Here is a 26121-nt window from a genome sequence, read left to right as displayed (position 1 = left end):
TTAACTAGTATTTATATAAAACTTTAAGGTTTTCAAAGTGATATATATATACATATATATATGTCAATTGATTTTATATTCCCAGTAACCGTGGGAGATAAGTGCTATTATTTTCCCTACCTCATAGATGGGGAAACTGAGACAAAGACGTTCAGTAACTTGCCCAGAATCACACACACATAGTATTTGGGTGAGGTCAGCTTTGAATTCAGATCTGCCTGACTCCAGATCCAGTGTCCCACCTGCTGCTCCACCTAGCTGCTTCAGTTTAATAATAGCCATGAGTTAGAAGACAGTGCATAACCATCAGTCTGATCAGTAAGAATCAGTGAGCAGCATTGTGGGGCCTGTTTACGTTGACTTAAAGGTTCCACACGAGCCTTTTGGACTTGCCACCTGAACACATCTCTTCACTAGACAAACACAAATGGAATTTGTTTTAGCCTGAATAGACTTTCAGAATGTCTTAGCAGCCATGCTGATTAGTAATGATATTTACCGTATATCAAGGACATAGTAAAAATGCCATTTTTTCTATTTAAAACTTGTTCATAGAGAGTTTAATTTATGAATTATGGGAATAATTACACATTTTAATCCCAAAGGGCTGGTACTTTTTTTTTCTTCTTGTGGGCAAAGGTCCATGACCTTTGAGTTGAATGCAAAACCAAACATGACTACCAACCAAATGGAAGATAATATGCAGAGGATGGGCAAATAACTAGATTCTTTCCCAGAAAAATCAAAATGCACCCGTTGTTCTAGGGAGGGGAAAATGAAGGACAGGAGAATGTTTATTTCACATGAAATTTCATCCTCCATTCTAGACAGAGAGTTGTATCTGAGGAAGAAAGAGGCAAAAACATACTAATTTCTTCATTTTCAAAATTGCACATCATCAAGCTGGGAAAGTCTAGTCAGAGACCATCTAGTCCAGCCTATACCTAAAAAATATTAAGATTTTTGGCCACCATATCATCCTGTTAACTCCCTATGAGTTTGAGTTTCATCACAACCCCAGACCTTTCTTTTCAGAAGAACTTCTCTGCACCATCATGTAGCTGTGAGATTGATATTTTTAAACCCAAGGGTAAAACTTTGCATTTATCTTTATTGAATTTCCTTGTATGTCATAACCTATCAAGATCATTTATTTCATATTTCATTCCAGTATAAATTTACAAAAATAATTTAAAGAATGAACCATGCAAACTTTTTTTAAACCAAATTAGTGATCAGCAGGTGATCAGATTGTTCCAGTGTGCACCTAACCATTAGAAAGATAAACCAGGTTCCCAGACAATATTTGGATTATCATGCCCATCTAGGGGGAGACAGCAATTGGTCAGTCCAAAACTTAGCTCTTACAATGGCTAATTGAACTCAGAATTTTCCACATTCCAATAGAGTTCCCCCTTGGACCAATTTCATCTTAAAAGTCTTCTTCTTCACTACTAAAAACAAGTTGATCTCTTCAGAGCTGCAAATAGAGAGACAATTAGCCTTCAGTATATACCCATTAATTTTGGTATCATCTCCTTTCTCAGAACATATGTGTCACTGGATTACAAAAAGGCCTTAAGGCTATGTGTATGAGAAAGGAGAGAGAGAGAGAGAGAGAGAGAGAGAGAGAGAGAGAGAGAGAGAGAGAGAGAGAGAGAGAGAGAGAGAGAAGACAGAGAGAAGGAGGGAGGGAGGGACCTTGAAAATTCATCTTTGCCCTCTCACCCACTTCCCTCCAAAAGCAATTTTCCTCAGTTACGTGGCAGTATAAAATGTTCATTTGGGGATCTGACTTGTCTAGAGGCAGCATTAAAAAATGGAAAAACTACTAGGCTGGGAGTTAGGGAGAAGTGGGTAGGTTCAGATCTCACCTCTAACACTTATTAGTTGAGTAACTCTTGCCTAGCTAGTCATTTGAATATCAGTTTTATCATCTGAAAAATGAAGCCAATAATTCCTTTAGTATTTCTCTCCAAGGCGGCTAGGTGGTACAGTAGACAGAGTGCTAGGTCTGGAGTCAGGAAGACCTGAGTTCAGATCCAGCCTTAGATACTTACTGTATGGCCCTGGGCAAGTCACTAACCTCTGTCTGCCTCAGTTTCCTCTTCTGTAAAATAAACTGGAAAAGTAAATGGCAAACCACTCCAGTATCTTTGCTAAGAAAACCCCAAAGGGGATCACAAAGAGTCAGACAACTAACCGAAAATTGATTAGACAACAAAAGTTATCTCCTAAAGTAGTTATAAGAATTAAATAAAATAATGGATATAGCATGCTTTGCAAACCTGGAAGCCTACCTAAATGTCAGTTGCTATTAGATTATTGGCTATTAGATTAATAGATGTTATTTTGTGCATCTAGACTTAGAGTTGGAGGTTGATTGTGATGGGCACCCTGTCCTCTAAGCCCAAGAGGATGAAAGAAATAACATTATCTGACTTAACAAGTCAGTCTAGGTTTGTAAAAAAAAAAAAAATGGTGACCTTGTAAAATGTGTTAGAACACTGGCTCTGACACTTGCTACTTGTGACCTTGAAGAAGAAAATCACTGAGCATCAGTTTTCTCTTCTGTCAAATGAGGAGAAGAATATTTGCAATAGTTACCATAGTGCTGGCTTGAGGAATGGCAACCACTCTCCTTTAAGTGCTCTACAAATGTGAACGAGGAAGCCTGATAGTCAAGGTGGACCTTAAAGCTTCATTTTCTAAAACAAGACGTCACAGACTTCACTGATGCCAATGACAGCCTGGATTCCAACAGCGCATTTACAAGCCATTACTAAGTAAAGAGTTGGCAGGGCCATTTTGCATAGAGAACTATAAAAGGAAAATTAAAAGGCCAGATCAATTGAGCTTTAAAAAAAACATTCATTTTGAATGATGACCAGCAACCAGAAGAAAGCATTCTGAGTACATTCCTCCTCCTAGGCCTGGTTAAATCCTTCAGAAGGGAAAAGAGCTGATTAAATGGGAAGAAGATTTTGCTGCCCTCAGTAAAACTCTTTTGAGGATCAAAACCTATCCTTCGGGCCTGTCCCCAGCAGCTTTCATGTTGACTATTGACATACTGGAAGGCATTAGTCTGCAACAGTCTGAAATTTACATTTTGATTTTAGAGAACAGAGTTAAAAATACACTTAATTCAACTAAGCAAAAGTCGGTAAAGGTATTAAGAGAGATTTTGTAGGTTCTTTGTGATATATAAAATGGGATGCCAAGGTGTTGTGTCATCCTTGAACAGGCTCATCAGTAGGGAGTTTCTCCGAGATAGTTTGTATGTTGGTAACCAGATCCTTTGGTGGTCTGGGCATCTTCTTCCATTTCCTAGCTCCCGACTTGCTGTTATATTCATATACATTCCCTGTGACTGTTGGAGAAAAAGCATACAACAGAGAAAAAGCAGGTAGTGAGTTGTTCATATCTTCCAAATTGGGCTCTGTATAATAACAGGAAACATTGAGGATAAATATTAAAGGACTTCACAGAAATGCCCAAGATGGCTTTTGAGGTAAAAAGCTTCCTAGGAGGAAGACTGGGACATTTAATCAACTAAGGCAGATTTTAAAAAATGAGAGACAAGGTTATCTATGAGATATAAAACTAAGTAAGCATAGTCCCGAAAATGGTCATAGCTCCAAATTCTGTCCAAAAAGACAACTCATCTATTTTTTTGAACCAGAAGGGATCTCAGTAACTATCTAGTGAGTGCCATTAGAACATGCCCAACAAGTGCTTATCCATCCTTTACCTGAAAGAACTTCTAAGAGGGAAAATCTACCACTTCTTGAGGTGGTCCATTTCACTTTAGGACAGCAATAATTGTTAGGAAGCTGTCCTAGAAATCACATTCTTTACTTCTGAGTTGGGGAGGGGTTTCCTTCTGTGAGTATAAATATGAAACTTCAATTCACTGATTCAACTTTTATTGATATAGCATCATAGGAAACATAAGAATAAGGAGAGACATCAGAAGCCATCTTGTCCAGCTTCTTCATTTTATAGATGTGGAAGTTAAGGACCAAGGAAGTAAAGTGACTTACTCAAGAACTTACAGATAACAAGTACCAGAGGCAGGATTTGAACACTCATCTTCTGGTTCCAGAGCCAATCTCACAACAACCATACACAGTACATAAGGCAGGTTATGTTACCGCTATTTTCAGATGAGAGAACCGAGAGAATAGAAAAGCAAATTGTCCAAGCTCACATAGACAGGAAATGTCAGAGGGATGATTTGAACCCAGATCTAAAAACTTCAGGATCATTGTTTTTTTTTTTTTCCCATCATACTATACTCCTAGAGATGTAGGACCTACAGTCCTCATTCTACAGATGAAAACTTTAAGGATATATTTTACAGAGTTGCAAAGATGGTAAAATATTCTAGAAAGAGCACTGGACTTGGCATCAGAGAGCCAAGTTTCAAATCTGTGTTACTTACTATGTACCTTGAGCAAGATCTCGAAGGCAAGGCAAGCATTATTTCATTGCCATCTTTTTCTTCCCATTAATAAATGCTTGTTGATCAACTGGTCTACTATATTGAAGGCCTAGACTAGAGATGGCTAACTACCCACCCATGCCTTGATTATCTCTAAATGGATGATCTTATTATTATCCAAGGGTAATCGAGCTTTGAGTTTAGGTCTGTCCAAGATGAAAAGACCTTAAATAACTTAAGCTACCCACCCACCAATTGTGGACCTTTGAAAAGTGACAAAAAATACACCTCCCCATCAGCACACAAATCTATCCTGTAAGTCAATGTTATCTGTTGGAAATTGTGAGTAGGCTATTCAATCTCAGGCTTTAGACTCAGTTTTAAAATGAGCCAAACTCTCCTTGTCCTCATTCTAAAAACTCAGATCATGACATTTTTCAATCATGGACTTGACCAAGAGAGTTTATTTCCTCTTCACTAGCCACAACTTATGGCTCTGTCAGAGCTGCTGTCTGTGTAGGATGAATGTTTTCAACTGCATTGCACCATTTGCACTACAATGTATTCATCAAATCAGGTGAAGACTGTTTGTTCATGAAAGAACCCAACACTCTTACAGCACAGTGGAAAGAACACTGGGTGGGAAGTCAGAGGACCTAGGTTCAAGTCTCAGTTTTACCACCAACAGTCTGTATCACCTTCACTAAATGACTTAACTTCTCGAGGCTCCACTTCCTCATTTGTAAAATGAGGGGGTTGGACTATGTGCCCTCTAAGGTCTCTCCCAGCTCTTAAATCTGCAATCTATGGAGATACAGTTGTTTCAATGTGCCATTTCTGTGGATGTCCTAGGAAGGTAGGTGGCATAATGGATAGAACACTGGACTTGGAGCCATGTAGACCTGAGTTCAAATCCTGCTGCAGATGCTAATTAACTTAGTGACCATGGACAAGTCACTTAGCCACTCTCAGTCTCAGTTTCTTCATCTGGAAAATGGAGATAATAAAAGCACCTCCCTCCTAAGGTTGCTATGAGGATCAAATAATATCTATAAAGCATTTCTGCAAAGCATAAAGCTCCATATAAATTCCTGTTATTATTCCATGCTGATAAAAGCTAATCTTAGTTAAGAATAGATAGAAGTCAACCAATCGACACTTATCAATCACCTCTAAGTACCCGTGCCTGTGCTGAGCACTAAGGGTGCAGAAACACAGATGTTCTGAAGGAGCTGCCATTCCAACAGGTAAGACAACTTGCATGTGTACAAGGATGTTTGGGGTCAAAGGGCTCGAGCCACTGTGAGGTACCAGAAAGGCTTCATAAAGAAGGTAGACTTTGAGCTGAATCTTGAAAGAAATCAGGGATTCAGAGAGTAGAGGTGAAGGGGGTGGTGGACATTCCAACATGGGGACAGCCAGTGCAAAGACATAGAGCTGGGAGACAAGGCATTGTATATGGAAAACAGCAAAGGAAGCAGCAACGCTGGGCCATACAGTATATGGAAAGGACTCCTGTTTGGGGAGACTGGAAATGGAGGAAGGAGCCAAGTTAGGAAAAGTTTTAAAGGTCAGACAAAGGAGTTCATATTTGATCTTAGAGGCAATAGAGAGCCTCCCAAGGCTCACTGACAAGAGGTTAATAGAGTCACACTTACACTTTAGGGACAGAAGAGGAAATCACTCTGTAGGTCTACAGAGGATGGACTTAATGCAGGAAGAATTAAACACTGTTGCAATAATCCATGTGAGAGATGATAAGGGGCTGAATTAGAACAGGGCTGGTGTGAGAAGAGAGAAAGAAATAGATGCAGCGAAAAAAGAAACAATGAGATTTGACCACTGGTTGGATATATGGAGCGTGGGAGCGTGAGGAGTTAAGGATCATATCAAGGTTTTAAACCCAGGAAATTGGGAAGATAATGGATGACTCAAAAACTATAGGGAAGTTCAAAAGGGGGAATTTTTGTAGGAGGAGCGATACTGAGTTCTGTTTTGGGCATGGTGAATTTGAAGAGACATAGGTAGAATAGTGAAAAAAAATGGGAAGGAAAAGAGGGAGGAGAGCTATAGAAAAAGCTCTCAGTTGAGCACCAAGATGGGAGTGAATCTAGGTAAAAAACAAGGGACTCGAAGCAAGTTCACATCCTGGTGTGATTTTGCCTGGTGTCCTCTGCCTCCAGTGTCACCTACCTTTCTGACCTAGCCCTGCTAGGACTCTATCTCTATTCCAAAATCTTCCCCTTCCCACTCCCCATCTTCCTGTCTTAGTCATAAAAAGATGAAGCCATGTCTAGAAGCCATAAGCTACTGGAAATTAGGACTTGGGAATTTTCATTCCTATTGAGTTACTTAATATTGCTTTCAGTTTACCAATTCATCTGAACCCTCAGACCTGGTAGAAGCAACTAATGTTCCTTCATCTGGCCATCATTGGAATTTGTTGAATGTTATCATGTGAATTCCAGTGCAAAGTAATTTTTCTTCCTAGTCATAGATTCAGTCATCAAATGTTATAGAACTTAAGAGATCTAATTCAGAGATTCTTAGCCTTTTTTTTTGTCATGGACCTCCCTTTGGCAGTCTGGAGAAGCCTATGAAACCCTTTCTCAGTGTAAGCTTTTAAATTCACAAGTAAATACATAGGATTATAAAGGAAATCAGTTATAGTGAAATACAGTTACCAAAACATGTGTAGAAAAAAAAAGAGTTCATAGACAATAGTTATAGAACCTCTGATTCTAGTCCAAATTTCCTGGTGAATAGCTGAAGAAACTAACTCAAACAAATGAGGGTGATTCTATGGTACAATGGAAAGCACACTGGATTTGGAGATGGAAGCCCTGGGTTCATTACTTAGTAGTAGTGTGATCTTGGGGGAGTCACTTGACTTCCCTGGGCCTCAGTTTCTACATCTGTAAAATGAGGGATTTGAGTTAGATGGTCCCTGAGATTCCTTCCAGTTCTAGAGCTATGCTCTTATGAGATGCCACTTAAGCCCTCTGGGCCTCAGTTTTCACATGTATAAAATATGGAACACTGATATGTACTATCTAGCAAATCTTAATTTTTTAAAGTGAGAATGTGGGAATTATTACATATGTTATCCCATTTGGTGAATCAATGTATCTTTAGTACCCAAATATCATTTCAGTTCTAAACAATTTATTATATAATCAAAAATTTTGTGGTATATTGGAATGACCACTGGAGAAGGGATCAGGAAACTTGGATTTGATATAGCATTCTGGTCTACCTAAACCACCTCACCTCTGTGTGACTCAAAACTATCCATCCACTGAAGAAAAGAAGGTCCTAAGAGAAACTTGTTTAGCACTAGAATAGTCTGTGTGACAGAAGAAGCTCTTCTGCTCTCACTTTGTTAAAGTCTGTTGAGCCTGGGTCTATTGTCAGAGTTCCTGAATAGTAAAATATTTCTTAGAAAGTCTCCGTTTGGCCAGTTACAATCATCGTCTGTCCAAAGGAATTAATGTTAGGGTTAGAGTCAAGTTCTGCTTTGGTTAGTTTTGCCAAAGTGATTTTTTTTCTCATTCCTTTTTAATTCTTTGTTTAAAAAGGTAGCTAGTTCAGTTGGGAACTGAGCAGATTTTTTAATATATGTGTATGTATATATACGTGCACATATTTGGAAATGAAGGTGATATAAAAACAAAAAAATACAAATTTTAAAATTTTAAAGGAAAAACATGAACTATCTAGTGCCATGGAGACAAAATTTGGTTAGTGTCATTTCTGAGCCTCTTAAATGTACCCTTAAAGGAATAGTTATATTCCATTTACTGTTTGTATCTGGAATAGTCTTGTTAATACACATGTTATATCCCCCATTAGAATGTAAGTTTTTTGAGGATAGAGACAGTTTTCATTGCCTCTTTGAATGATTGATTGATTGATTTAGTATGAAGTTGGGTCTCTACCTGAATTATCCTATCACGGATTCACCTTCTAGGGAGTAGAGCCTTCCTACCTAGAGAAAATAAGCATGGCCACCGTAGACTAGACTACAATACACAGAAACACTAACAGAACCGAAAACTTGCTGGGTGTCCACATAGTGCAGCTGTGCTCTTCCCCATGTCATGGGGGTTTATATAAATCAGTTTATCTCACTACTACGAAGCTAAACCATTCCAAAGGAAATAGGGTTATTACATCCACTGGCAATTGTTTCCATCACTCCTTGGATGCCCTGGCTTACTGCTACCTCCACTGACTAGAAAGGCAGCTCAATCACTCTTAACTCACTTGCTCCCGGGACTCCGCTGGGTTCTTAAGATGAAATACCACTACTACCTAGTTTCAATTTCTATCAGAGAATTTTTTCCAAAATAAAAAAGTTGCTTGAATGATGCTAATCACAATGCATTAAGTGAGTGGAGAATATCACAGTATGACAAGTATCTTGCTAATAGAATATATTTAGGTAAAGAGGGTCTGACCCCCAAAGACATCTGATGCACTGTACCTGGATCCATTGCTTCTTCATCAAATACTGTCTTGTACACAATTGTTTCCTTAGAAAAGGACAAATTGTTACAAATAAATTATCATTTCATATAGAATTGCTTTAGGGTTTGGGAGGAAGGGAGTGTTGCAATTCAACATTTCTAGAAGATGGGCCCCTCATCATATATCTTTTCTTATTCTCCTGGGCCATCTAAGGTTATTCCTGGGTGGTCAGAGTTGGCAAGAGACTCCATGATATGTCACTAAGGTCTCTCAAAGCTTAGGTAGAATATAAGCTCTTGAAGGTGGGACTTTCACTTTTGAATTTGTATTCCCAGCACCTAGCAATAGGAACCTATGACTTCATGACTACAGGGAACTCCCAGGTTAGGTCAATTCCTCTACTAATGCAGGCTGGCATCTTCCTCTGCAATTCATACTATTGGAGAGTGGTCTAGAAAATGGAGATCAGTTGCTTTGCTCAGACTCACACAGCCAACATGTGTCAATGGGAGAACTTGACCCAGTCTTCTTGGCTTCAAGGCCAGATCTCTATCCCCGACAACATGCTGCCTGGCATGGAGTGGGCAACTAATAAATTCTTGAATCTAATCCAGTCAATTCTACCACCAAAATCTTCATGTTCCCCAAATCACTCTTTTAAAATGCAATTTCATTTCCTTTGTGTGGTCAGTCTATTCCCATTTTAACATGGATTATTTATCAGATACTTCAAGTCAAACACTAGGACCTTAAGATAAGAAGTGGGTGAAGTGATTTCTGCTGGGAAGAAAGTAGGTTCTAGAATATAAAATATTGCTTTAAAGGGGATGGGGGTAAAGCAGACTCAAGTGGTTTGGAAAGTTAGAGGGACTTGAGCAGCATGAGACCAAAAGGGGAGACATCAAGAGGAGAGAAAAGACACCCCAAGTATAAACCTCTTCCCCATCTCACTGACACACTCTACTTGCCTACCTGAGATTGCTTGTGGATAATTTAATGAATTACTCAAAGTCTATAGCTAGGTGTCATGAGAATTTCACCCATGCTTATGAGACTCTGAATTAGAGAATCCACTCTTCTATAAGAATCACACTCTCTGGGATAGAACTTGGTCTTGGATTTAGTTCAGTGATTTCCATGGTTGGAATTGGAATTATCTGATTCTACTTGCATTATGTGGGGGCAGGGGGAAAGGAGGATAACCAACGAATTCCTATGGCAGGGTTCATCACTATGAAAAAGGAGTGGGACAATGAAATGCCATTACTTCTGTGGTAGCATATGGTTCCCAGGTTATACTCACAGTTACCACTTCAGCTTTTTCATGTCTGCTTTCTGTTACCATGTCATCATTGGTATTTTTGCTGCCTATTGGGAAAGGAAAACCAATCAGGTAGAAATCTATTGAGTGACTTCTAAACACCCGTAGAACAATCAGTAATTAACAACTTACCAGCTACATACTTCTTTCCTCTGCAATGAAAGAAAATCAGAAAAAAAAAATTAGGTTCATGACTCTACTGCACAGCAAAATTCAAAGATCATTTTCATATAGCAGGCCATGAATAGTGAGCATGGCTCTCCTCCACAGGGGGAAATATAATTTGTGGAAGAAGTACTGTCTGAATGTCAATTCCGTCTGTTCGAGAAGATAGGCCCCAAAACACATAAATTCTCTTATTGCTCTAGGTAGGCCAGAGTGGATAGCAGGCAATATTCTCCCATATAGAGTTGGGGATGATTGATGAAATGTCTTCTCTAATTTTATTTTGGAAGCCTATGGAATCCTATAAGGTGTTATGAAATAATGAGATAATATTTGTAAAGCACTTAATACAGTGCCTGGAACATAGTAGGTGCTATAAAATTGTCATCATCATCATTCAGTATGGAAGAGTGCCAGAGTACTGACTCCAGAGTCAGAAGATCAGCATTTCAATTTCCCTTACTGATGCTGCCTACTACTTGTGTGACCTTGGGCAAGTCATTTCATCTTCCTTAGTCTCAGTTTCCTCATCTGTAAAATGAGATATTTGGACTACATGTTCTCAGAGACTTTTCCAGCTCTGGATTTATGGATCAGCCACTAAGAATAGAGGGTGTAGGGAGAGCTATTTTCAGTAAAATTGACAAGCTCTGTATTTGTAAAGTGTCTTGCAGAGAATCTTCTCATTCATCAATTCTCATGTGAGCCTTATAATGAGGAGCTTTAATTTTTTTAATTATACCAGAAGGGTTTTAATTTTTGTGTCTTTTGTCTTATCATTAATAGAGGAAGTAGATTCTTTTATGCATTATACTTCACATTCTGGCATTGAAGATCAAGAAAAATTGTCTTTTAATTTAGTATTTAGGAAGTTTTAAAGGGACACAATTGTTGTCTCCATTATACACACGAGGAAAATGATGATTAGAGAGGTAAAGTGAATTGCCCATGGCCACTTAGGTATTAATTTACAGAGCCAGAACTACGCCAGGTGTCCCCTAAGGTCAGTACTCTTCCCATCAGAACTCCCAGCCTCTCAGATAAGAAGAAATGGAGGTAGCTATACCTTTTCCATCCACCTACTAGAACTTCCCTGACTCCTCTGCCCAAACCACCTAATACTAGTATTTCCAAATTCAAGTACTCAGGTGCAAACTGAGCACCAGATGCAGAGTGGGTATAACTCACTGTGGGTATAAGCTTGCGTGCTCAAAGAGAAATCCAAGCTTTCTACACCCTCAGAAGCTACTTTTGTCAGAGACCAACAAGGCAACATACAAATGTCCCCTTTAAAGGCAATTAGTCACTCCAGTTAAATAAAAATTCACATACTTGCTTTTTGGTTTAGAGAGCTCCTTGGTCAGTTTTTGGCACCTGGCGGTAATGCTGGTGTATTTCACAAGAAGGTAGCATGTCCAGGCAAGCAGCCCAACCAGGAAAATAGCCATCAGTGTAAAGATGAAAGGGATGTACCAGTCGTTGGGATTGTATGTGTTTTTAGATGTATATATAACAGTCACACCCTTCTTTTGCTGACATAGCAAAGAACACAAAGCATTAGGCAATGTTTTCAGATAGTATTTTCTCACATATAATAGGATTAACCTATGTATGACAAACTAGTGATATGTGCAATACATACATGTATATATATACATACATATAACAGAATTTCAAAGTTGGAAAGAAACTCAGCAAGTCATCTTATCAAACTCATGAATAAAAAGGAATCCTCACTACAACAAATCTGAAATGTGGTCACTCAAAATCTGTTTACACGCTTCCAAATTGGGGGACCTACTCCTACCATAATCAACCCATTTTAGTTGTGGCTAATTCTCACTGCAAACTTGGGAAGTTTTCTCACATCAAGACTAAATTTTCCTCCTTGTGACTGGTATTCATTCCACCTGGTTTGGCCAAACAGAATAAGTCTAACCCACCTTCCATATCACATTTCTTCAAATACTTGAAGGTGACCATCATATCCCCTTGAGTCTTTTCTTATACAAGTTAAACAGCCTTGGGTCTCTCAACCAATCCTCATATGGAATGGATTCCCCATTCTAGTTCTCCTCTGGATGTTCTACAGCTTAGCAACATCTGTTCCAAACTGTCATGCTCAGAACCAAATCAATGTTCCAAATGGGATCTGACCAGAGCAGGAGACAATGGGACTGTCATCTCCTTGTTGCTAGATGCTATGACTCTCTTAATATAGCCCAAGATGTCACTGATTTTTTTTGCAATTGTTGCCATAACCATTATTGATTAACATGGACTTAGCAATCCACTAAATCCTTTATATCTTTCTCAAAAAAGCATCATTCTAACCATAACTTCCCTATCTTATTCTTCTGAAATTGATTTTTGAGCCCAAATGTAAGACTTTACATTTATCCCTATTATGTGTGTGGTATGTGTTTGTGTGTGTGTGTGTGTGTGTGTGTGTGTGTGTGTGTGTGTGTGGAGAGAGAGACAGACAGACAGAAACAGAGACAGAGGCAGACAGAAAGATAGAGATTTACTCTGGGGCCTCATTTTGGTGGGGATAAAGCCTTTAAAGGCAATCCTAGCAAAACACAATTCTGGTAGATTCTATACTTCACAAGGTGAGAAAGGCCTCAAATATTAGTACTGTATTAAAGCTGTTTTCCAATGACCAGCCTGCCTAAGTAAAAGAGTCCTATTGCTAGGAGTCTGACCATTTGGTGATGAATTGATTCGCCATGGCAACCTACAAAACAGAGGAAATCTGGGTTTTCAGTCCTGTACATTTCTATTCCACTTCTGCATTGATGTTGGCAGAATGATGGAGTGGGCTCAAAAGGCATGAAGGATCAGAGTAGTTAAACCATCTACAAGCATTAACATATCAAAAGATAATAGATAGATATACATATATACGTGTGCATACATACATATACATACATATGTCATAATGAAAACCTAGCATATTGGGGGAATGCGGTATTGTCAACCAAATATTCTGGTTATCTCAATCAATCAACAAGCATTTACCAAGCACAAACTATGTACCAGGCACTGTTAAAAAAGAAAGGCAAAAAGCTCCCATCACTCTCAAAGAGTTCACAGTCTAATGAGGATATGGGGGGATGAGAGAGAGTGAAGAGTCAAAAGTGTTACCTAGGTCGTGAGCTTGGGGGACTGAGAGGATCATGGTGATCTCAACAGTATAGGGGAGCTAAGAAAAGGTGAGAGTTTTAAAGAAAGATAATGTGTACTATGTGAGACATGCTGAGGTTAATATATCTACAAGGACTCCAATCTAAAGTGTCCATTAGGCAGCTGGAGATAGGAGACTAGAGGTTAGGAGAGAGTTTAGGAATGGTGAAATAGGTCTGAGAATCATCAGAATAGATATGATCATTGAATCTGTGGAAGCAGATGAGATCACCAAGCAAAAAAACTATAAAAAAGTAAGGTCTAGGACAGAGACCTGGGGATCACCAGTGGTTAGTGAGCTTGAACTAGATGAAGATCTAGTCAGGATACTGAGAAGGAATGACAAGACAGGTAGGAGGAGAACCAGGAGAGAGCAAGGTCCCAATAACATAGAGAGGAATTGGTAACACGAAGAGGGTGCTTGACAGTGTAAAACACTTACAGAGAGGTCAAGAAGGAGCAGGACTCAATTTTACAAGTAAAAGACAATTGGTAACTCTAGAAAGGGTAGTTTCTGTTGAATGACGTAGTCAGAAGACAGCATTGTTCCTGTTCAGTCATTTTTCAGTCGTGTTTGACTCTTCATGACCCCATCTGAGATTTTCTTGGCAAAGATACTGGAGTAGTTTGCTATTTCCTTTTCCAGCTTATTTTTGTAGATCAGGAACTGAGGCAATCCCAGTTAAATGACTTGCCCAGAGTTGAGAGGAGAAAGTAAAGGAAGTAGAGGCACTGATAATAGATAGCCTTCTCAAAGAGTCCATGCATTTAGCAAAAAACTAGGAAAGGTAGGAGATGATAGCTGGAAAGTCTGGATCGATCAAGTGAGGACTTCTTGAGGAAGGGGGAAGACACACATATATTTCTAAGCAGCAAGGAATCAGCCAGCCGACCAGGATTAAAGAGACTGAGAATGAAGGGGTGATAGAGAGGGAAATGTGCTGGGGAACATGGAATGGAATGAGATCGCTTGTGCATGGAGAGGGGGTTGCTATGGCAAGGAGAAGGGCCACCTCTCCATATGATACAAAGATGAAGAAGATAACGGTGTGACGTCTTTGAGTAATATGAGACAAAGAGGAGGAGAGAAGAGAGACCTTTCACTGTTTAGCCTCAATTTTTTTTTCAGTGAAATTTGAGGCAAAATTCTTAGAAGGTAAGTGTTAGAAATATCTATGTGTTTCAAACAAGGATTGTCACAATTACAAAAAGTGAAATATGCCAAAATTATATGGAACATAGTTAATCTCAATCGTTAATGATTAAGAAGGCATTTCAAATACTTGCTGTGCCTCAGGATAATCACTAGAAATGCCAGCTCTTGCTGTTCCAGCAAATTTTGCTGAATATCATTTGACAATTGACTTATTTATATCCATATGTGATAAAAACTAATTACCATTGACTTTTTGCACAAAGTTGATTACACTTGTCTTTACTGGCTCCGCTCCCGTCTATATACTATATTCCTTGATCACAAATTGGCATGTTTTCTCAGTTACATAGAGACATAACAATACCCAAAATAGGCACGATGAGTAGATGGGAGAGTACATGATTGAAAACAGAGCTGGGGTAAGGATGGTAATTGGTGGGAAGTACATAGAAAAAAAGGCAAAATCCAGAGCCCATTTGGGGGAGGAAGTTTATTTTGTAAAAATTTTCAGATGAGAATGCCAGTGCTTCTCCAACATTTTTCTTTGGGTGTCATCAGGATGAAGTGATAAATAGGATCAGAAGACTGGTGTAGTGCTGGCCTGGGAGTCAAAAGGAGACCTGGATTTGAGCACTCTACCCCACCCTAGACACTTCTTGTGAGACCAAGTCCCTTAAGCTCCTACAACTCAACTTCCTCATCTGTAAACTAAAGGTCATAATAACTGATAAATAGATATCTATACATAGATAGATAGATGATAGATAGATAGATAGATAGATAGATAGATAGATAGATAGATAGATAGATAGACAGATAGATCTAGATATAGATATCTTACAGGGTTACAATCACTCTTACATGAGATAAAGTATCCAAGGCATTTTCCTCTGCCTGTCATTTAAAGCCTGACTCTTGCCTAACTCTGGTCTTTTTTTCATATTATTTCCCTTCACAAACTCTCCATTACAGTCAAATTAGGCTACTCACTGTTGTTCTCCCCAAGACGACCTTCTCTCTCCCATCCCTGTGCCTTTGCATTAGCTCACCCCCATTCCTGGAATTTTTCTCTCCTCCTCTCTATCCTTATTGTCATTCAGTCATTTCTGACTCTTACTGACTCCATATGGAGCTTCTTGGCAAAGATATTAGAGTGGTTTGCTATTTCCTTCTCCAGCTCTTTTACAGAAGAGGAAACTAAAGCAAACAGAGTGAAATGACTTGCCCAAAGTCACATAGCTAGTGTCCGAAGTCAGTCTTTCTGACTCTAGGCCCAGTACTGTAATCATTGAGCCATCTAGTTGCCTCTGCCTCTACCCTAGTTTCCTTTAAATCCAGGTCAGGTGCTACCTTTTAAACCAGATCTTTCTTGGTTTCTCCAGGTTTTAGTTCTTTCTCTTATAAGGAATTACAGATTTAGAGCTCTACTGAGGAAACTCAGAGAGACAGGTTAGGTGATCGTGCAAATAGTAAGAGGCAAAGATGAGCTTTAAACTCAGGTTCTCTGATTCCAAATTCTGTGCTCCTTATGTTTACTTATCTATGCACATCATATTTCTCAGTAGACTATAAGCTCTTTGAAGTTAGAAATTGTTTCACTTTTGTCTTTGAAGCCCCACCAATTTCAGCAAAATGCCCAGGATGTAATAAGCACTTATTATTTTTTGTTGAATAGCATTGAATCCAACTTGAAATCATTACATAAATTAATTATTGCTATAAACCACCTTTTCAGAAATATAAGCACAGAGAGGTATACATACCTAATAAATTGGAAATAGGGAGAGGGAATGTATCTGTGTATAACCTGTCCATTTCTAACTGTAACCTTGGGGGTTCTGGTACTTCATTATATTCATTAAAATATTAAATTATTTTACTTTCATTAAATTATTTAGGGCAGCTAGGCGGCACAGTTGATAGAGCACTGGGCATGGAGTCAGGAAAACTCATCTTCCTGAGTTCAAATCTGGCCTCATTGGCTGTGTGACCCTGGGCAAGTCACTTAATTCTGTTTGCCTCAGTTTGCTCGTCTGTAAAATGAGCTGGAGATGGAAATGGCAAGCTATTCCAATATCTTTGCCAAGAAATCCCCAAATGGGGTCATGAAGAGTCAGAGATGACTGAAAAATGACTGAACAACAAATAAATTATTTTACCTCTCATGGTGTTTCATTTGTAGCTCTTCTACAAACTTATCATATTCTAATATTTTGCCCCCATCATCTCTTTCCTACCTGACTATAAACTTCTTAGTGGCATATACTATGTCTTATTCATTCCTATATCCTCCACAGAGCATGGCTATGCATAGTGTATGTAGTAGCCGCTTAGGAAATATTTATTGAATGGATGTGAATCCCTCTGTAACAGACCCTTTTGGTTCCAGAAAATTAAATTCTATGATACTTTACTTCATAACTGGTGACGGGAGGAGCCGGTGTATTTTGCCGTGTCACAGAAATATCTATCATGACAGTCCCTGTTTGGGGATATGCTACTTGGCCATGCTGCAAATTGTCATCAATAATGTGTACCACAAGATGATAGTGCTGGTGAAAATCTGCCCCAGACTTGACGTTAAAAGGATTTTTCACAATTAGCTTTGGAGTATTTGAGCCCCGAGTAGGATCAAATCCAAAATGTTGATTATCATTTCCTTAAAAAGAAAAAAAAACATTTAAAAATGATGACTATACAAATAGCATACAAAATTAATCTTTTACCCTTTCAGATTTCCTAGAAATACATGTGACTTCATAGAATCACAGAATTTTAGCGATGGAAGGACCTCAAAGGTCATCTAGTCTAATCTATAACTAAACAAGGGTGCCCTCTGAAAACGGAATCCAAAAGTGGTTATCCAGGCTTAGCTGGAAGACCTCCAGTAAGGGGGAGCCCAGTATCTCTGGAACCAATTCATCATATTTTGGGAAAGTCATAATTACTAGGATATTTTTCTTTATATCAAGCCTCCTCTTCCAACTATTGCTTCTAGATCTTCCTTCTAGGACCAAGTAAAATAAATTTAATGATTCATCAAGTGGCAACCATTTAAATATCTGAAATAATCATCATGCCCCCTTCCCAACCTAAGTCTTATTTTCTTCAAGTTAAAAATAGACAGCTCCTTTAAGTAATCCTCATATGAAGCAAACTCTATCTATCTTGGTCACCTTCAACTGGATCTTCTCCTATCCTTCCTAAAATATGGCACCCAAAATTGATCGCCATGTGCATCCATACTGTACTATACTGTGAGTACTATGAATTTCCTCCTGCTGAACATTAAGCTTTCTTATTTCAGCCTTACAAAGAACCTGATTTGATATCTAGTTGCCTGGTTGGGCCAGTTGTTTAGAATATCATACTACTAGGGGCCTGGATTTCCTCTGTATGTGGTCAGTTAGTTTCATTGTATTCTATGATCAGGGACTATGCCCCTCAACTCTTGTGAATCATCTTACAAATGTGTCCACTATATCACAATGGGATAGGGATGATTCCTGTCAAATCTCTCTGCAGAAAAAAATAAATCAAGGCATCAGTCATACTGATCCTGAGTGCACAGCATCACTTTACATGTGAAGGATTGCATGATATTTAAAAGTTAGCACCATGGACAGCACATTGAGAACCTTGAAATATATAACTCCTCAGCTTTTCTGCAAAGGTTTAGTTTCTAAAAAGACAAAGCAATTATGAAATATCGTTCCATGATAGAAGGAACTCTGCTGGACACATATTTAAAAGGTGCTAAAGTACGTTGAGAAAATTAAATAACATCGTATTTACCAAATTAGATACTTAGAGAACTAAAGTGATAAGATCATTTTCAAGAATGTAGTTACACCTGTAGCCAGCTTGATTCACCTTCATTTTAAAAATTCATGTGAAAATCCCCTACCAGAAACTATCTCGAAGCGCATTTCAGTATCGCGTGAGTCTCTGTCGTGGCAGCTTAGCTTGAAGCTGTTGACGTTTGCTCCAGCAGCAACACTGTCAAAAATGATGGCCTTATATTTAGATGGTTTGCAGACAGGTGCTTCATCATTCTCATCTTTTATGTCAATTGTAACCTGTCAGCAATCCAAAAGAAAGAAAGCTCATGTCCACATTGTATGGCTATTTATACACAAAACCAGAAATAAACATGTGGGTAGATGGTGATTGTCTGGGAATCTTATTTCAAAAAGGAAACTTCAAGATTTTGATGCAAGATATACACCATGAATTAGGTTTCAGTCTGTCAGCTTCCTTGTCACTCACTGATCTACTTTGCCCTGGGCATCAAGGAGAAGTGACATGGAACTCATTAAAATACCCTAGAGAGGTTCCAACAGTCTATATTAATAATATTAGCTAATGTTATATAGCACTTTAAGGTTTACAAAGCACTTTTACATATGTTACCTCATTTGATCCTTACAACAACCCTATGAGGTAAAGGTTATTATTATGGTCATTCTACTGAGGGGGAACTGAGGCTGAGAGACATTTAATAATGTTCACAGGTGTAAAGGCAGGATAAACTTCAGGTGTTACTGACTCAAAGTTTAGCATGTGGACCTTTAGGTCATCAAGTTGCCTTATATTGGCGGGAAAATACTAGAAAAGCAAATGGTGAGAGAAACTCTCTGCCCCACCCCCAAAAAGTCATGAACATTAAGCTCTTTAAATATTTGTGCCTAATAACAAGGAAATCTTTTGTTTGCTTCCCTTCATTGAATTTGACTGATTGCCTCCAAGGCAAAGTCTTAAATATATCAAGCATATATGCTGAGAGTAACATATCACCTCAGAATGGGCTATGACCATAATTAGAAGCTGCTCTCATACTTTCTTAATTAAAATATCATGAAACTCTGGTAATTTACATGGAAAAGATCAAAATATCAAGGATTATAAAATGTCAGCGATCAAACACCAGCCAGCTTAGAAAGGTTATCTGCCTACCTCCTGGATAAATAATGATTTTCTCTATAATATTCACAAAGGAGAAGCTTGTTTTGATTATATCGGCAAGCATACTCTATGGATGTGTTCATTTTCTGTAATTTTAATCACTTAGATAAAATGCTGAGGACATTATCAAATAAAAGCTACCTTAGGTTCTTGTTTGATGCTTTCAGTTCAATTCAACAAGTAAATATTAAGCACTTACTACAAGGTAGGCACCGTGCTAGGTACTAGAGATACAAATACAAAAAGAGATATTGCCTGCCCTCAAGGATCTTATCTTTTACTAAAGGCACATGTTCACAGGAAAGTCAATATGGGATATATACAGTGATTAAAGGAGGAAAGACTAACAATGGTGATCATCAGGAAACGTTCCTTGAAGGAGGCATCGTTCAAACTGAGCTGTGAAGTGAAGTAGGCCTTCCAAGAGGTGAAGGTAAATAGATAGAGTATCCCAGGCATGAGAGACAGTCTCTGCAAAAGCATGGAGGTAGGAGAGGTAATATCACATGCAAGGAACAGAAAGTGGGCCAATTTTGTTAGGACCTAGAGTGTGTGAGGGAGAACAATGGATCACTAGCATGGAGGACAGAGAGAGGGAGAGAGAGAGACAGACAGACAGACAGACAGAGAGACAAAGAGAGAGACAGAGACAGAGACAGGGAGACAGAGAGATAGATGGAGAGAATCTAGTTCACAATATAGCCAAATCATAAAGCACTTCAAATGGCAAGCAGAAACTTGCATTTTAGAGGGAAGGGAAGACCTGAATGTTTCTTGAACAGAAGAAGAGTGTGGTCAGACTCCCTAATATTCTTAACTAAGAATACCAATTTGGTAGCTGTGTAGAGACTAGATTGTAAAGATATGGGAGGAAGGGAGGGAGTTAGGGAAGAGAAGAAGGAAAGGAAGGAAGGAAGGAAGGGAGGAAAGAAGTATTCATTAAACAGTTACTATGTGTCAGGCACTGTGCTAAGCAGTGGGGATACAAATCTGAACAAAAAAGATAGAATCTGACCTTTTAATGGGGAAAGACAAAGATGACAGATGATGAGGACACAAACTAAAATAGTTATGATGAGAGTAGAGAGAAGGCTATAGATGCAAGAAATGCTAAGTAAATGGAGCTCACAAGACCTGACAAATGATTGAGTAAAACATTGATTGTGTCTCCTATGTTGTGAACTTAGGTGAGTGGAAGAAAAGTGATGTCCTCGACAGAGACGGGGAAGTTAGAACACAAGATGGGTTTCGAGAGAACAATGATGAGTTCTGTTTTGGGCATGTGCAATATTACTTTCCTATGATACATTTGTTGTTGTTCAGTCATTTTTAAGTCATGTATGATCCTTTTTGACCCTTTTTTGGGGTTTGCCATTTTCTTCTCCAGCTCATCTTACAAATGAGGAAACTGAGGCAAACTTAACTGAGGGTTAAGTGACTTGCCCAAGGTCACACAGTTAATAAGTGTCTGAGGCCAGATTTGAACTCAAGACTCCAGGCTTTGTGCTCTATGCACTCTTATCACCTAGATGCCCTGCGATATATACAGATGTCAAATGGGAAATAGAATAGGTGAGCTGGGCTCAGGGCAAAGATAAAGATTTGGGTACCATTTTATAGAGATGGTCATTGAAGCCAATGGTTACAAATATTCTGAATCTATTCCTTCTAGTTTCACTTCTTCAGAGTTTTTAATGTCAGAGACCAGAGAAATTTAGTCAATGCTCTTTGGAACAGTTTTCTAAACTGTAATGAATCATGAAGGTCTTCACTCTGGTTCTCTTCTAGTGAGTTGCCAAGCTAGCCTAAGTATACTCATAAATCATATTTTATGATACTTTAAGATTTAGGAAATATTTGCCTCACTGCAATTCTGTGAGGAGTGTCAGGTATTATTATCTCTATTTTTTAGATGGGGAAACTAAGACTCATGGAGGGGAAAGGACATTGCAGTGTTGCCCTGCTATTAAATAGGTCTGGACTGGAACATAAATCCTCTGACTCCAAATCCAGCGCTCTCACCAACACATTAGCCTGTGTGAAGGTGCAGCTTTCTGCAGAAAGCCTTTTCACACTCCCCACCTTCCTAGTGCCGTCTTCTTCCTTAAATCATCTCATTTTTGCTTATTCCATTCAACTAAAATATTAGAATTTCCTACTATTCTCAAAACATTGTGCTTCACATTAAACTAAGTATCCCAAGATTTAAAAAAAAAAGGAAGCAGTTCTTGCCCTCAATGAGATTACATTCTACCCTAATCAAACATTTTATCCCTTATTAAAATGTAAGTTCTTTGAGGGCAGGCATCACTTTTCACTTTTTATCCAGTATCCATAACACTTAAGGAAGTTTCTATTTCTCCTTTACTTGCCGTGGCAACAGCTGTTCGTGGTTGAGTTTGGTCACAATCCACAGCTTCTATGGTGAGATTATATTGCTTCGTAGATTCATAGTCTGGCCGGGTGGTCAGTTCTATCACTCCAGTTAGTGGATGAATCCAGAATCGTCGAATAATCTGGGTGTCTCCTCTGATTATTTTGTACCTCACACAGTTCAGTGGACTGTCTTCATCAAAAGCAGTCACTCTTCCAACTTCATAGGAGGCTGTAAGTTAATACTTCATGACAAGTCATTTTAATTAAAAAGTCATTTATTCTCACCAAATGTGTCATTGATCTAGAAGCTAACTATGTCTTTAATAATGTCTTTCTACAAATGGTAGAAAAATTTTCCAATGTATGGACCCAAGCTTTGAACCAAAAGTCAATTTAAAACTTTACATAGTTAAAAATGAAATAAGAGTTCTTTTTACAACAACACAGCAATCATGACATGGGACAAGAATGAGAATGTAGACTTTCAAGACTTTCTCAAGAAAGAGATTTGATCAACTGGAAAACACAGTACAAAGTAAGTTTTTGCTATTGTTAGTATGACTTTTGAATATTCCACCCCATTAGTGTATGATTAATTTTAGGAGATGAGTTTTATCTTCTTTTAGTTGTTGTACTTCATTCTCAAAGAGGACCAAAATGACATCACCATGTTAGTCAAGTAATAATATGTCCGACTGTGGCTGATCAGACCGACACAAGTCAGAATGTTCTACCACAGGTCAGGCACAAATAGTCTATGTGAATATTTGGGTGGATTCTTTGAAATTGCACATCTCACATTTCGTTTGAACTACTTTAATTCTGCTTTGCTCAGAGTACAGCACCTTCTCTGATAAGGACATGCCATGCTAGGCAGTCGTGTGCCAGTGTCTTCCATGTCACACAGACAATTGTTTTTGTGTACTTTTTTTGTGCTTCAACTTTTTGTGCTTCAACTTTTGTGCCCCACCTGCTTCAGTAAGTAGGCTAGGATTGGGTAAAGCAGAAATTTTTAGGGTACCTTTTCTAGCCCCTTCCTCACACCAGGAGGTGAGCAATATGGTCCTTAAAAGGCTGCTCAGATGCCCAGGGGGCTGCTAAATTCCACTGCTGCTTCCAATGAGAAGATGACCCTATGGCCTGGGCCATCTATGTACAGGATTGTGACTACAGGTCCCAGTGTATCTGCACCTGCTGCTTCACCACTTGCTTCTCACCATCCAGCTTCGAGAGAGGTAAAAATGATAGTGGTATGGGTGATGTCTTTTGATTCATTCATAAATTGAATTTAAGTGAGATAGAGTTACACGAAGTCATCAGCCTCACTTTCTCTTCCAGGGTCATTACAATTAAGTGGCAGGACATAATCAAGATGACTGGTGATGGCTTAAGATATAGTGGATGATCTTGGCATCTTCAGTATCTGACCAAGTTCTAAGCGCTCCACAGTGCCTGCTTCAGTTGTCGGAACAAATTGTTCTCATCTGCCCATCTCACCAGGGAAAGTCTTCACGTGCAAGGGCTAGACCCTCTCAATTACCCTCAACTTGATTTAGCCCATCTGCTGAAATGGTTTACCAGGGTATGGCCACTGCACATGTTACAGCTTCTTGGAGCCATAGGTGAGAGTTAGGTGGATCAGGTAGGTGCCACAGGTGGAAAGTAGCCCTGAAAAGGGCTCAGCAGCCTTCACACCAGAAGTACTAGTCTTCCATGAACATCACCTACTGTGAAATTATAGCAACCTCATTATAACAACCAATACCAGCCATAGTTGTGACCAAGATTTTTCTCTGGAGTGCCCACATCCTGAAGAGCATTTTTCCATTCTGGTGCAATATGATTCCATCTGGTGGTACAATAATCACCATCTCCTCACCTCATACCCTCTTCCTGAGTATGCAATTAATGACAAAATACAGTTCCCTGCCTGCCTTCCCCTAACAGCTATAGAGGCTTCCCTCTCTCCCAGGAGAACTGTACCTCAGACTGGACAATAATCTACACAGCCACTGCCTCCATTTTCCACTCCAGGATCCCCCCCATTCAACTGGTTTTTCCCCCAGATGAACGAATTACTGCTTTAGTGCCAGTATTTAAGAGATACTCAACAACATTTCTTTGGAACGAAAGTTAAGAACTTTCAACAGCAGTGAACTGCTGTTCAATAGTGTGACTCACTTTATGTGCCATCCCACACACTACTGCTCCTAAGAAACCACTGCCCACATGAGATCCCTATCACCTGCTCTGTCATTTCCAAAGAACTGCTATCAATTAATCAATCAACAACCTTTTATTAGGTACTTACTATCTGCCAGGCACTGTGCCAAGTCCTAGGGATACAGAGAAAAAACAATAGCAGTCCCTGTATTCTAGGAGCTCAGAACTGGATGTTCCTTAGGCATCCCAAACTCACCACATCCAAAACAGATATCATTGTTTTCCCCAAAAAGCCCACTTCTCCTCTAAATATTCTTCTTACTATTAAGAGCACTGTCCTCCTCTCAGCTGCCAAGGTTCAAAACCCCAGTAATACTCTCAACCTCATTCTCTCCCTCACATCACATATCTGATTCATTGACAAATTTTGTCATTTCTGCCTGCACAACAGCTCTCATGCACATCTTCTTCTCTCCACTCACATAGTGACCACCCAAATTTGAGAACGTATGACCTCTTGCCTAATCTATTGAAATATCCTCCTAAATGGGCTCCCTGTCTCAAGTCTCTCACTATTCCAATATAACTTCCATTCATCTGCCAAAATGATTTTTCTAAATCACCGGATGATCCTCCAAGGGCTCCCTATGACTTCTAAGATTAAGTATAAAGTTCTTGGGGGGCCCTCTACACCCCCCCAAGCTCTCTACAATCCAGTCATATTCCAACCAGTTGTTTCCTACATACAACACAATATCTTTTATTACTTTGCCTTAGCACTAATAGTTCCCTCTGCATGCAATACTCTGCCCCCTCACCTCCACATCTTAGAATCCACAACTTCCTTCAAAACTCAGCTCAACTCAGCCTCCTTTGGCCTTTCCCAGTTTCCTCATTTGCTAGAGCTTTTCTTCTGAGTAACATTCATCTATTTTGAATGTTTCACATATGTTATCGCCACTGTTCAGTCATTCAATTGTGTCCAATTCTTTGTGACCCCATGAACCATAGCATGCTAATACTGTCCATGGGCTTTTCTTGGCAAAAATATTGGAGTGGTCAGCCATTTCCATCTTCAGTGGATTAAGGCAAACAGAGGTTTGTGACTTCAGATCACACAGATAGGGAGTATCTGAGGCCAGATGAGCCATCTAGCTGCTCATCATAAATGTTCCTACTTAGAAATCTACTGTCTTCCCCATTAGATTGTAAGTTCTTTGAGGGAAAGAACTATTTTTGCCCTTTTTTTGTATTAAACAAAGTAAGTGTTTAATAAATGTTTGTTGACCAACTGAATGTGTGTGAATTGTATAAATAATTGACATTCAGAGTCCATAGCAGGTGGCCTTGGAGAAGAAGGCTCTCATCATCAGGAGTTCGGTAAACAAAATGAGTACCTCCAAAATGATCCGACCCTCTTCATGCACAATGAACAAATCACCCAAAGCTGCAAACCACAAACACCAAAATTCCAACCTCTTGGTTGACTGAAGGATGGTTTTTTTTTTTCAAGTATCTTCAATGTGGTATGCCTTATATAAATACATGCAAAGGAATAAAGGTTAAAATTCCAATCTGCCTCATATAATCCTGGGTAGAGATTGTGTCTTTTTCACATTCAACACTCAGTTAAATATACTGGAAAGCTTATATTCTCCTGTAGGTGTCAAATTAACCTTTCAATAAAAACTAAGAGCTATCTTGAGCATCCCCAGCTAAAGTTTAAAATAGAGTGATTATGAAACCCTCTGTAAGGCTGCCAAGTTTCTTCATCAAAAACTATTGTAAATGAAACCTGTTTTCCCATAAGACTTATAGCCCAGCAGGATATGATTTTCATTTACCTCCTTTAAATAATTTCTGATGAAGTAAACC

At 39.0% G+C, this 26121-nt stretch overlaps 1 protein-coding gene across 7 annotated transcripts in view; it reads right to left on the bottom strand.

Moving 5' to 3' along the window:
- Window positions 1-1091: 1091 nt before the first annotated feature.
- LOC140497623 (cadherin-related family member 3-like) overlaps window positions 1092-26121 on the bottom strand; it is a 111262-nt gene continuing 86232 nt past the window's right edge. For 5 of the 7 annotated variants that reach the window (XM_072598776.1, XM_072598779.1, XM_072598780.1 and 2 more), the window contains 7 exons: window positions 22080-22312; window positions 18650-18821; window positions 17157-17401; window positions 11733-11932; window positions 10368-10387; window positions 10218-10282; window positions 1092-3370 (listed from right to left, as the gene is read on the bottom strand). In XM_072598776.1, the coding sequence (XP_072454877.1) occupies window positions 3173-3370; window positions 10218-10282; window positions 10368-10387; window positions 11733-11932; window positions 17157-17401; window positions 18650-18821; window positions 22080-22312 (1133 nt within the window). In that variant the 3' untranslated portion in view covers window positions 1092-3172. Of the gene's footprint in view, window positions 3371-8930; window positions 8980-10217; window positions 10283-10367; window positions 10388-11732; window positions 11933-17156; window positions 17402-18649; window positions 18822-22079; window positions 22313-26121 lie in introns of all 7 variants that reach the window. The other 2 variants (XR_011964795.1, XM_072598777.1) reach the window with 2 other exon arrangements.

The sequence above is a fragment of the Notamacropus eugenii genome, chromosome 3, assembly GCF_028372415.1.
Source record: "Notamacropus eugenii isolate mMacEug1 chromosome 3, mMacEug1.pri_v2, whole genome shotgun sequence".
In the NCBI taxonomy this organism is placed as follows: Eukaryota; Metazoa; Chordata; class Mammalia; order Diprotodontia; family Macropodidae; genus Notamacropus; species Notamacropus eugenii.
Note: the sequence above shows the minus strand (reverse complement) of the source record. Positions and strands in the feature narration are given on the sequence as shown.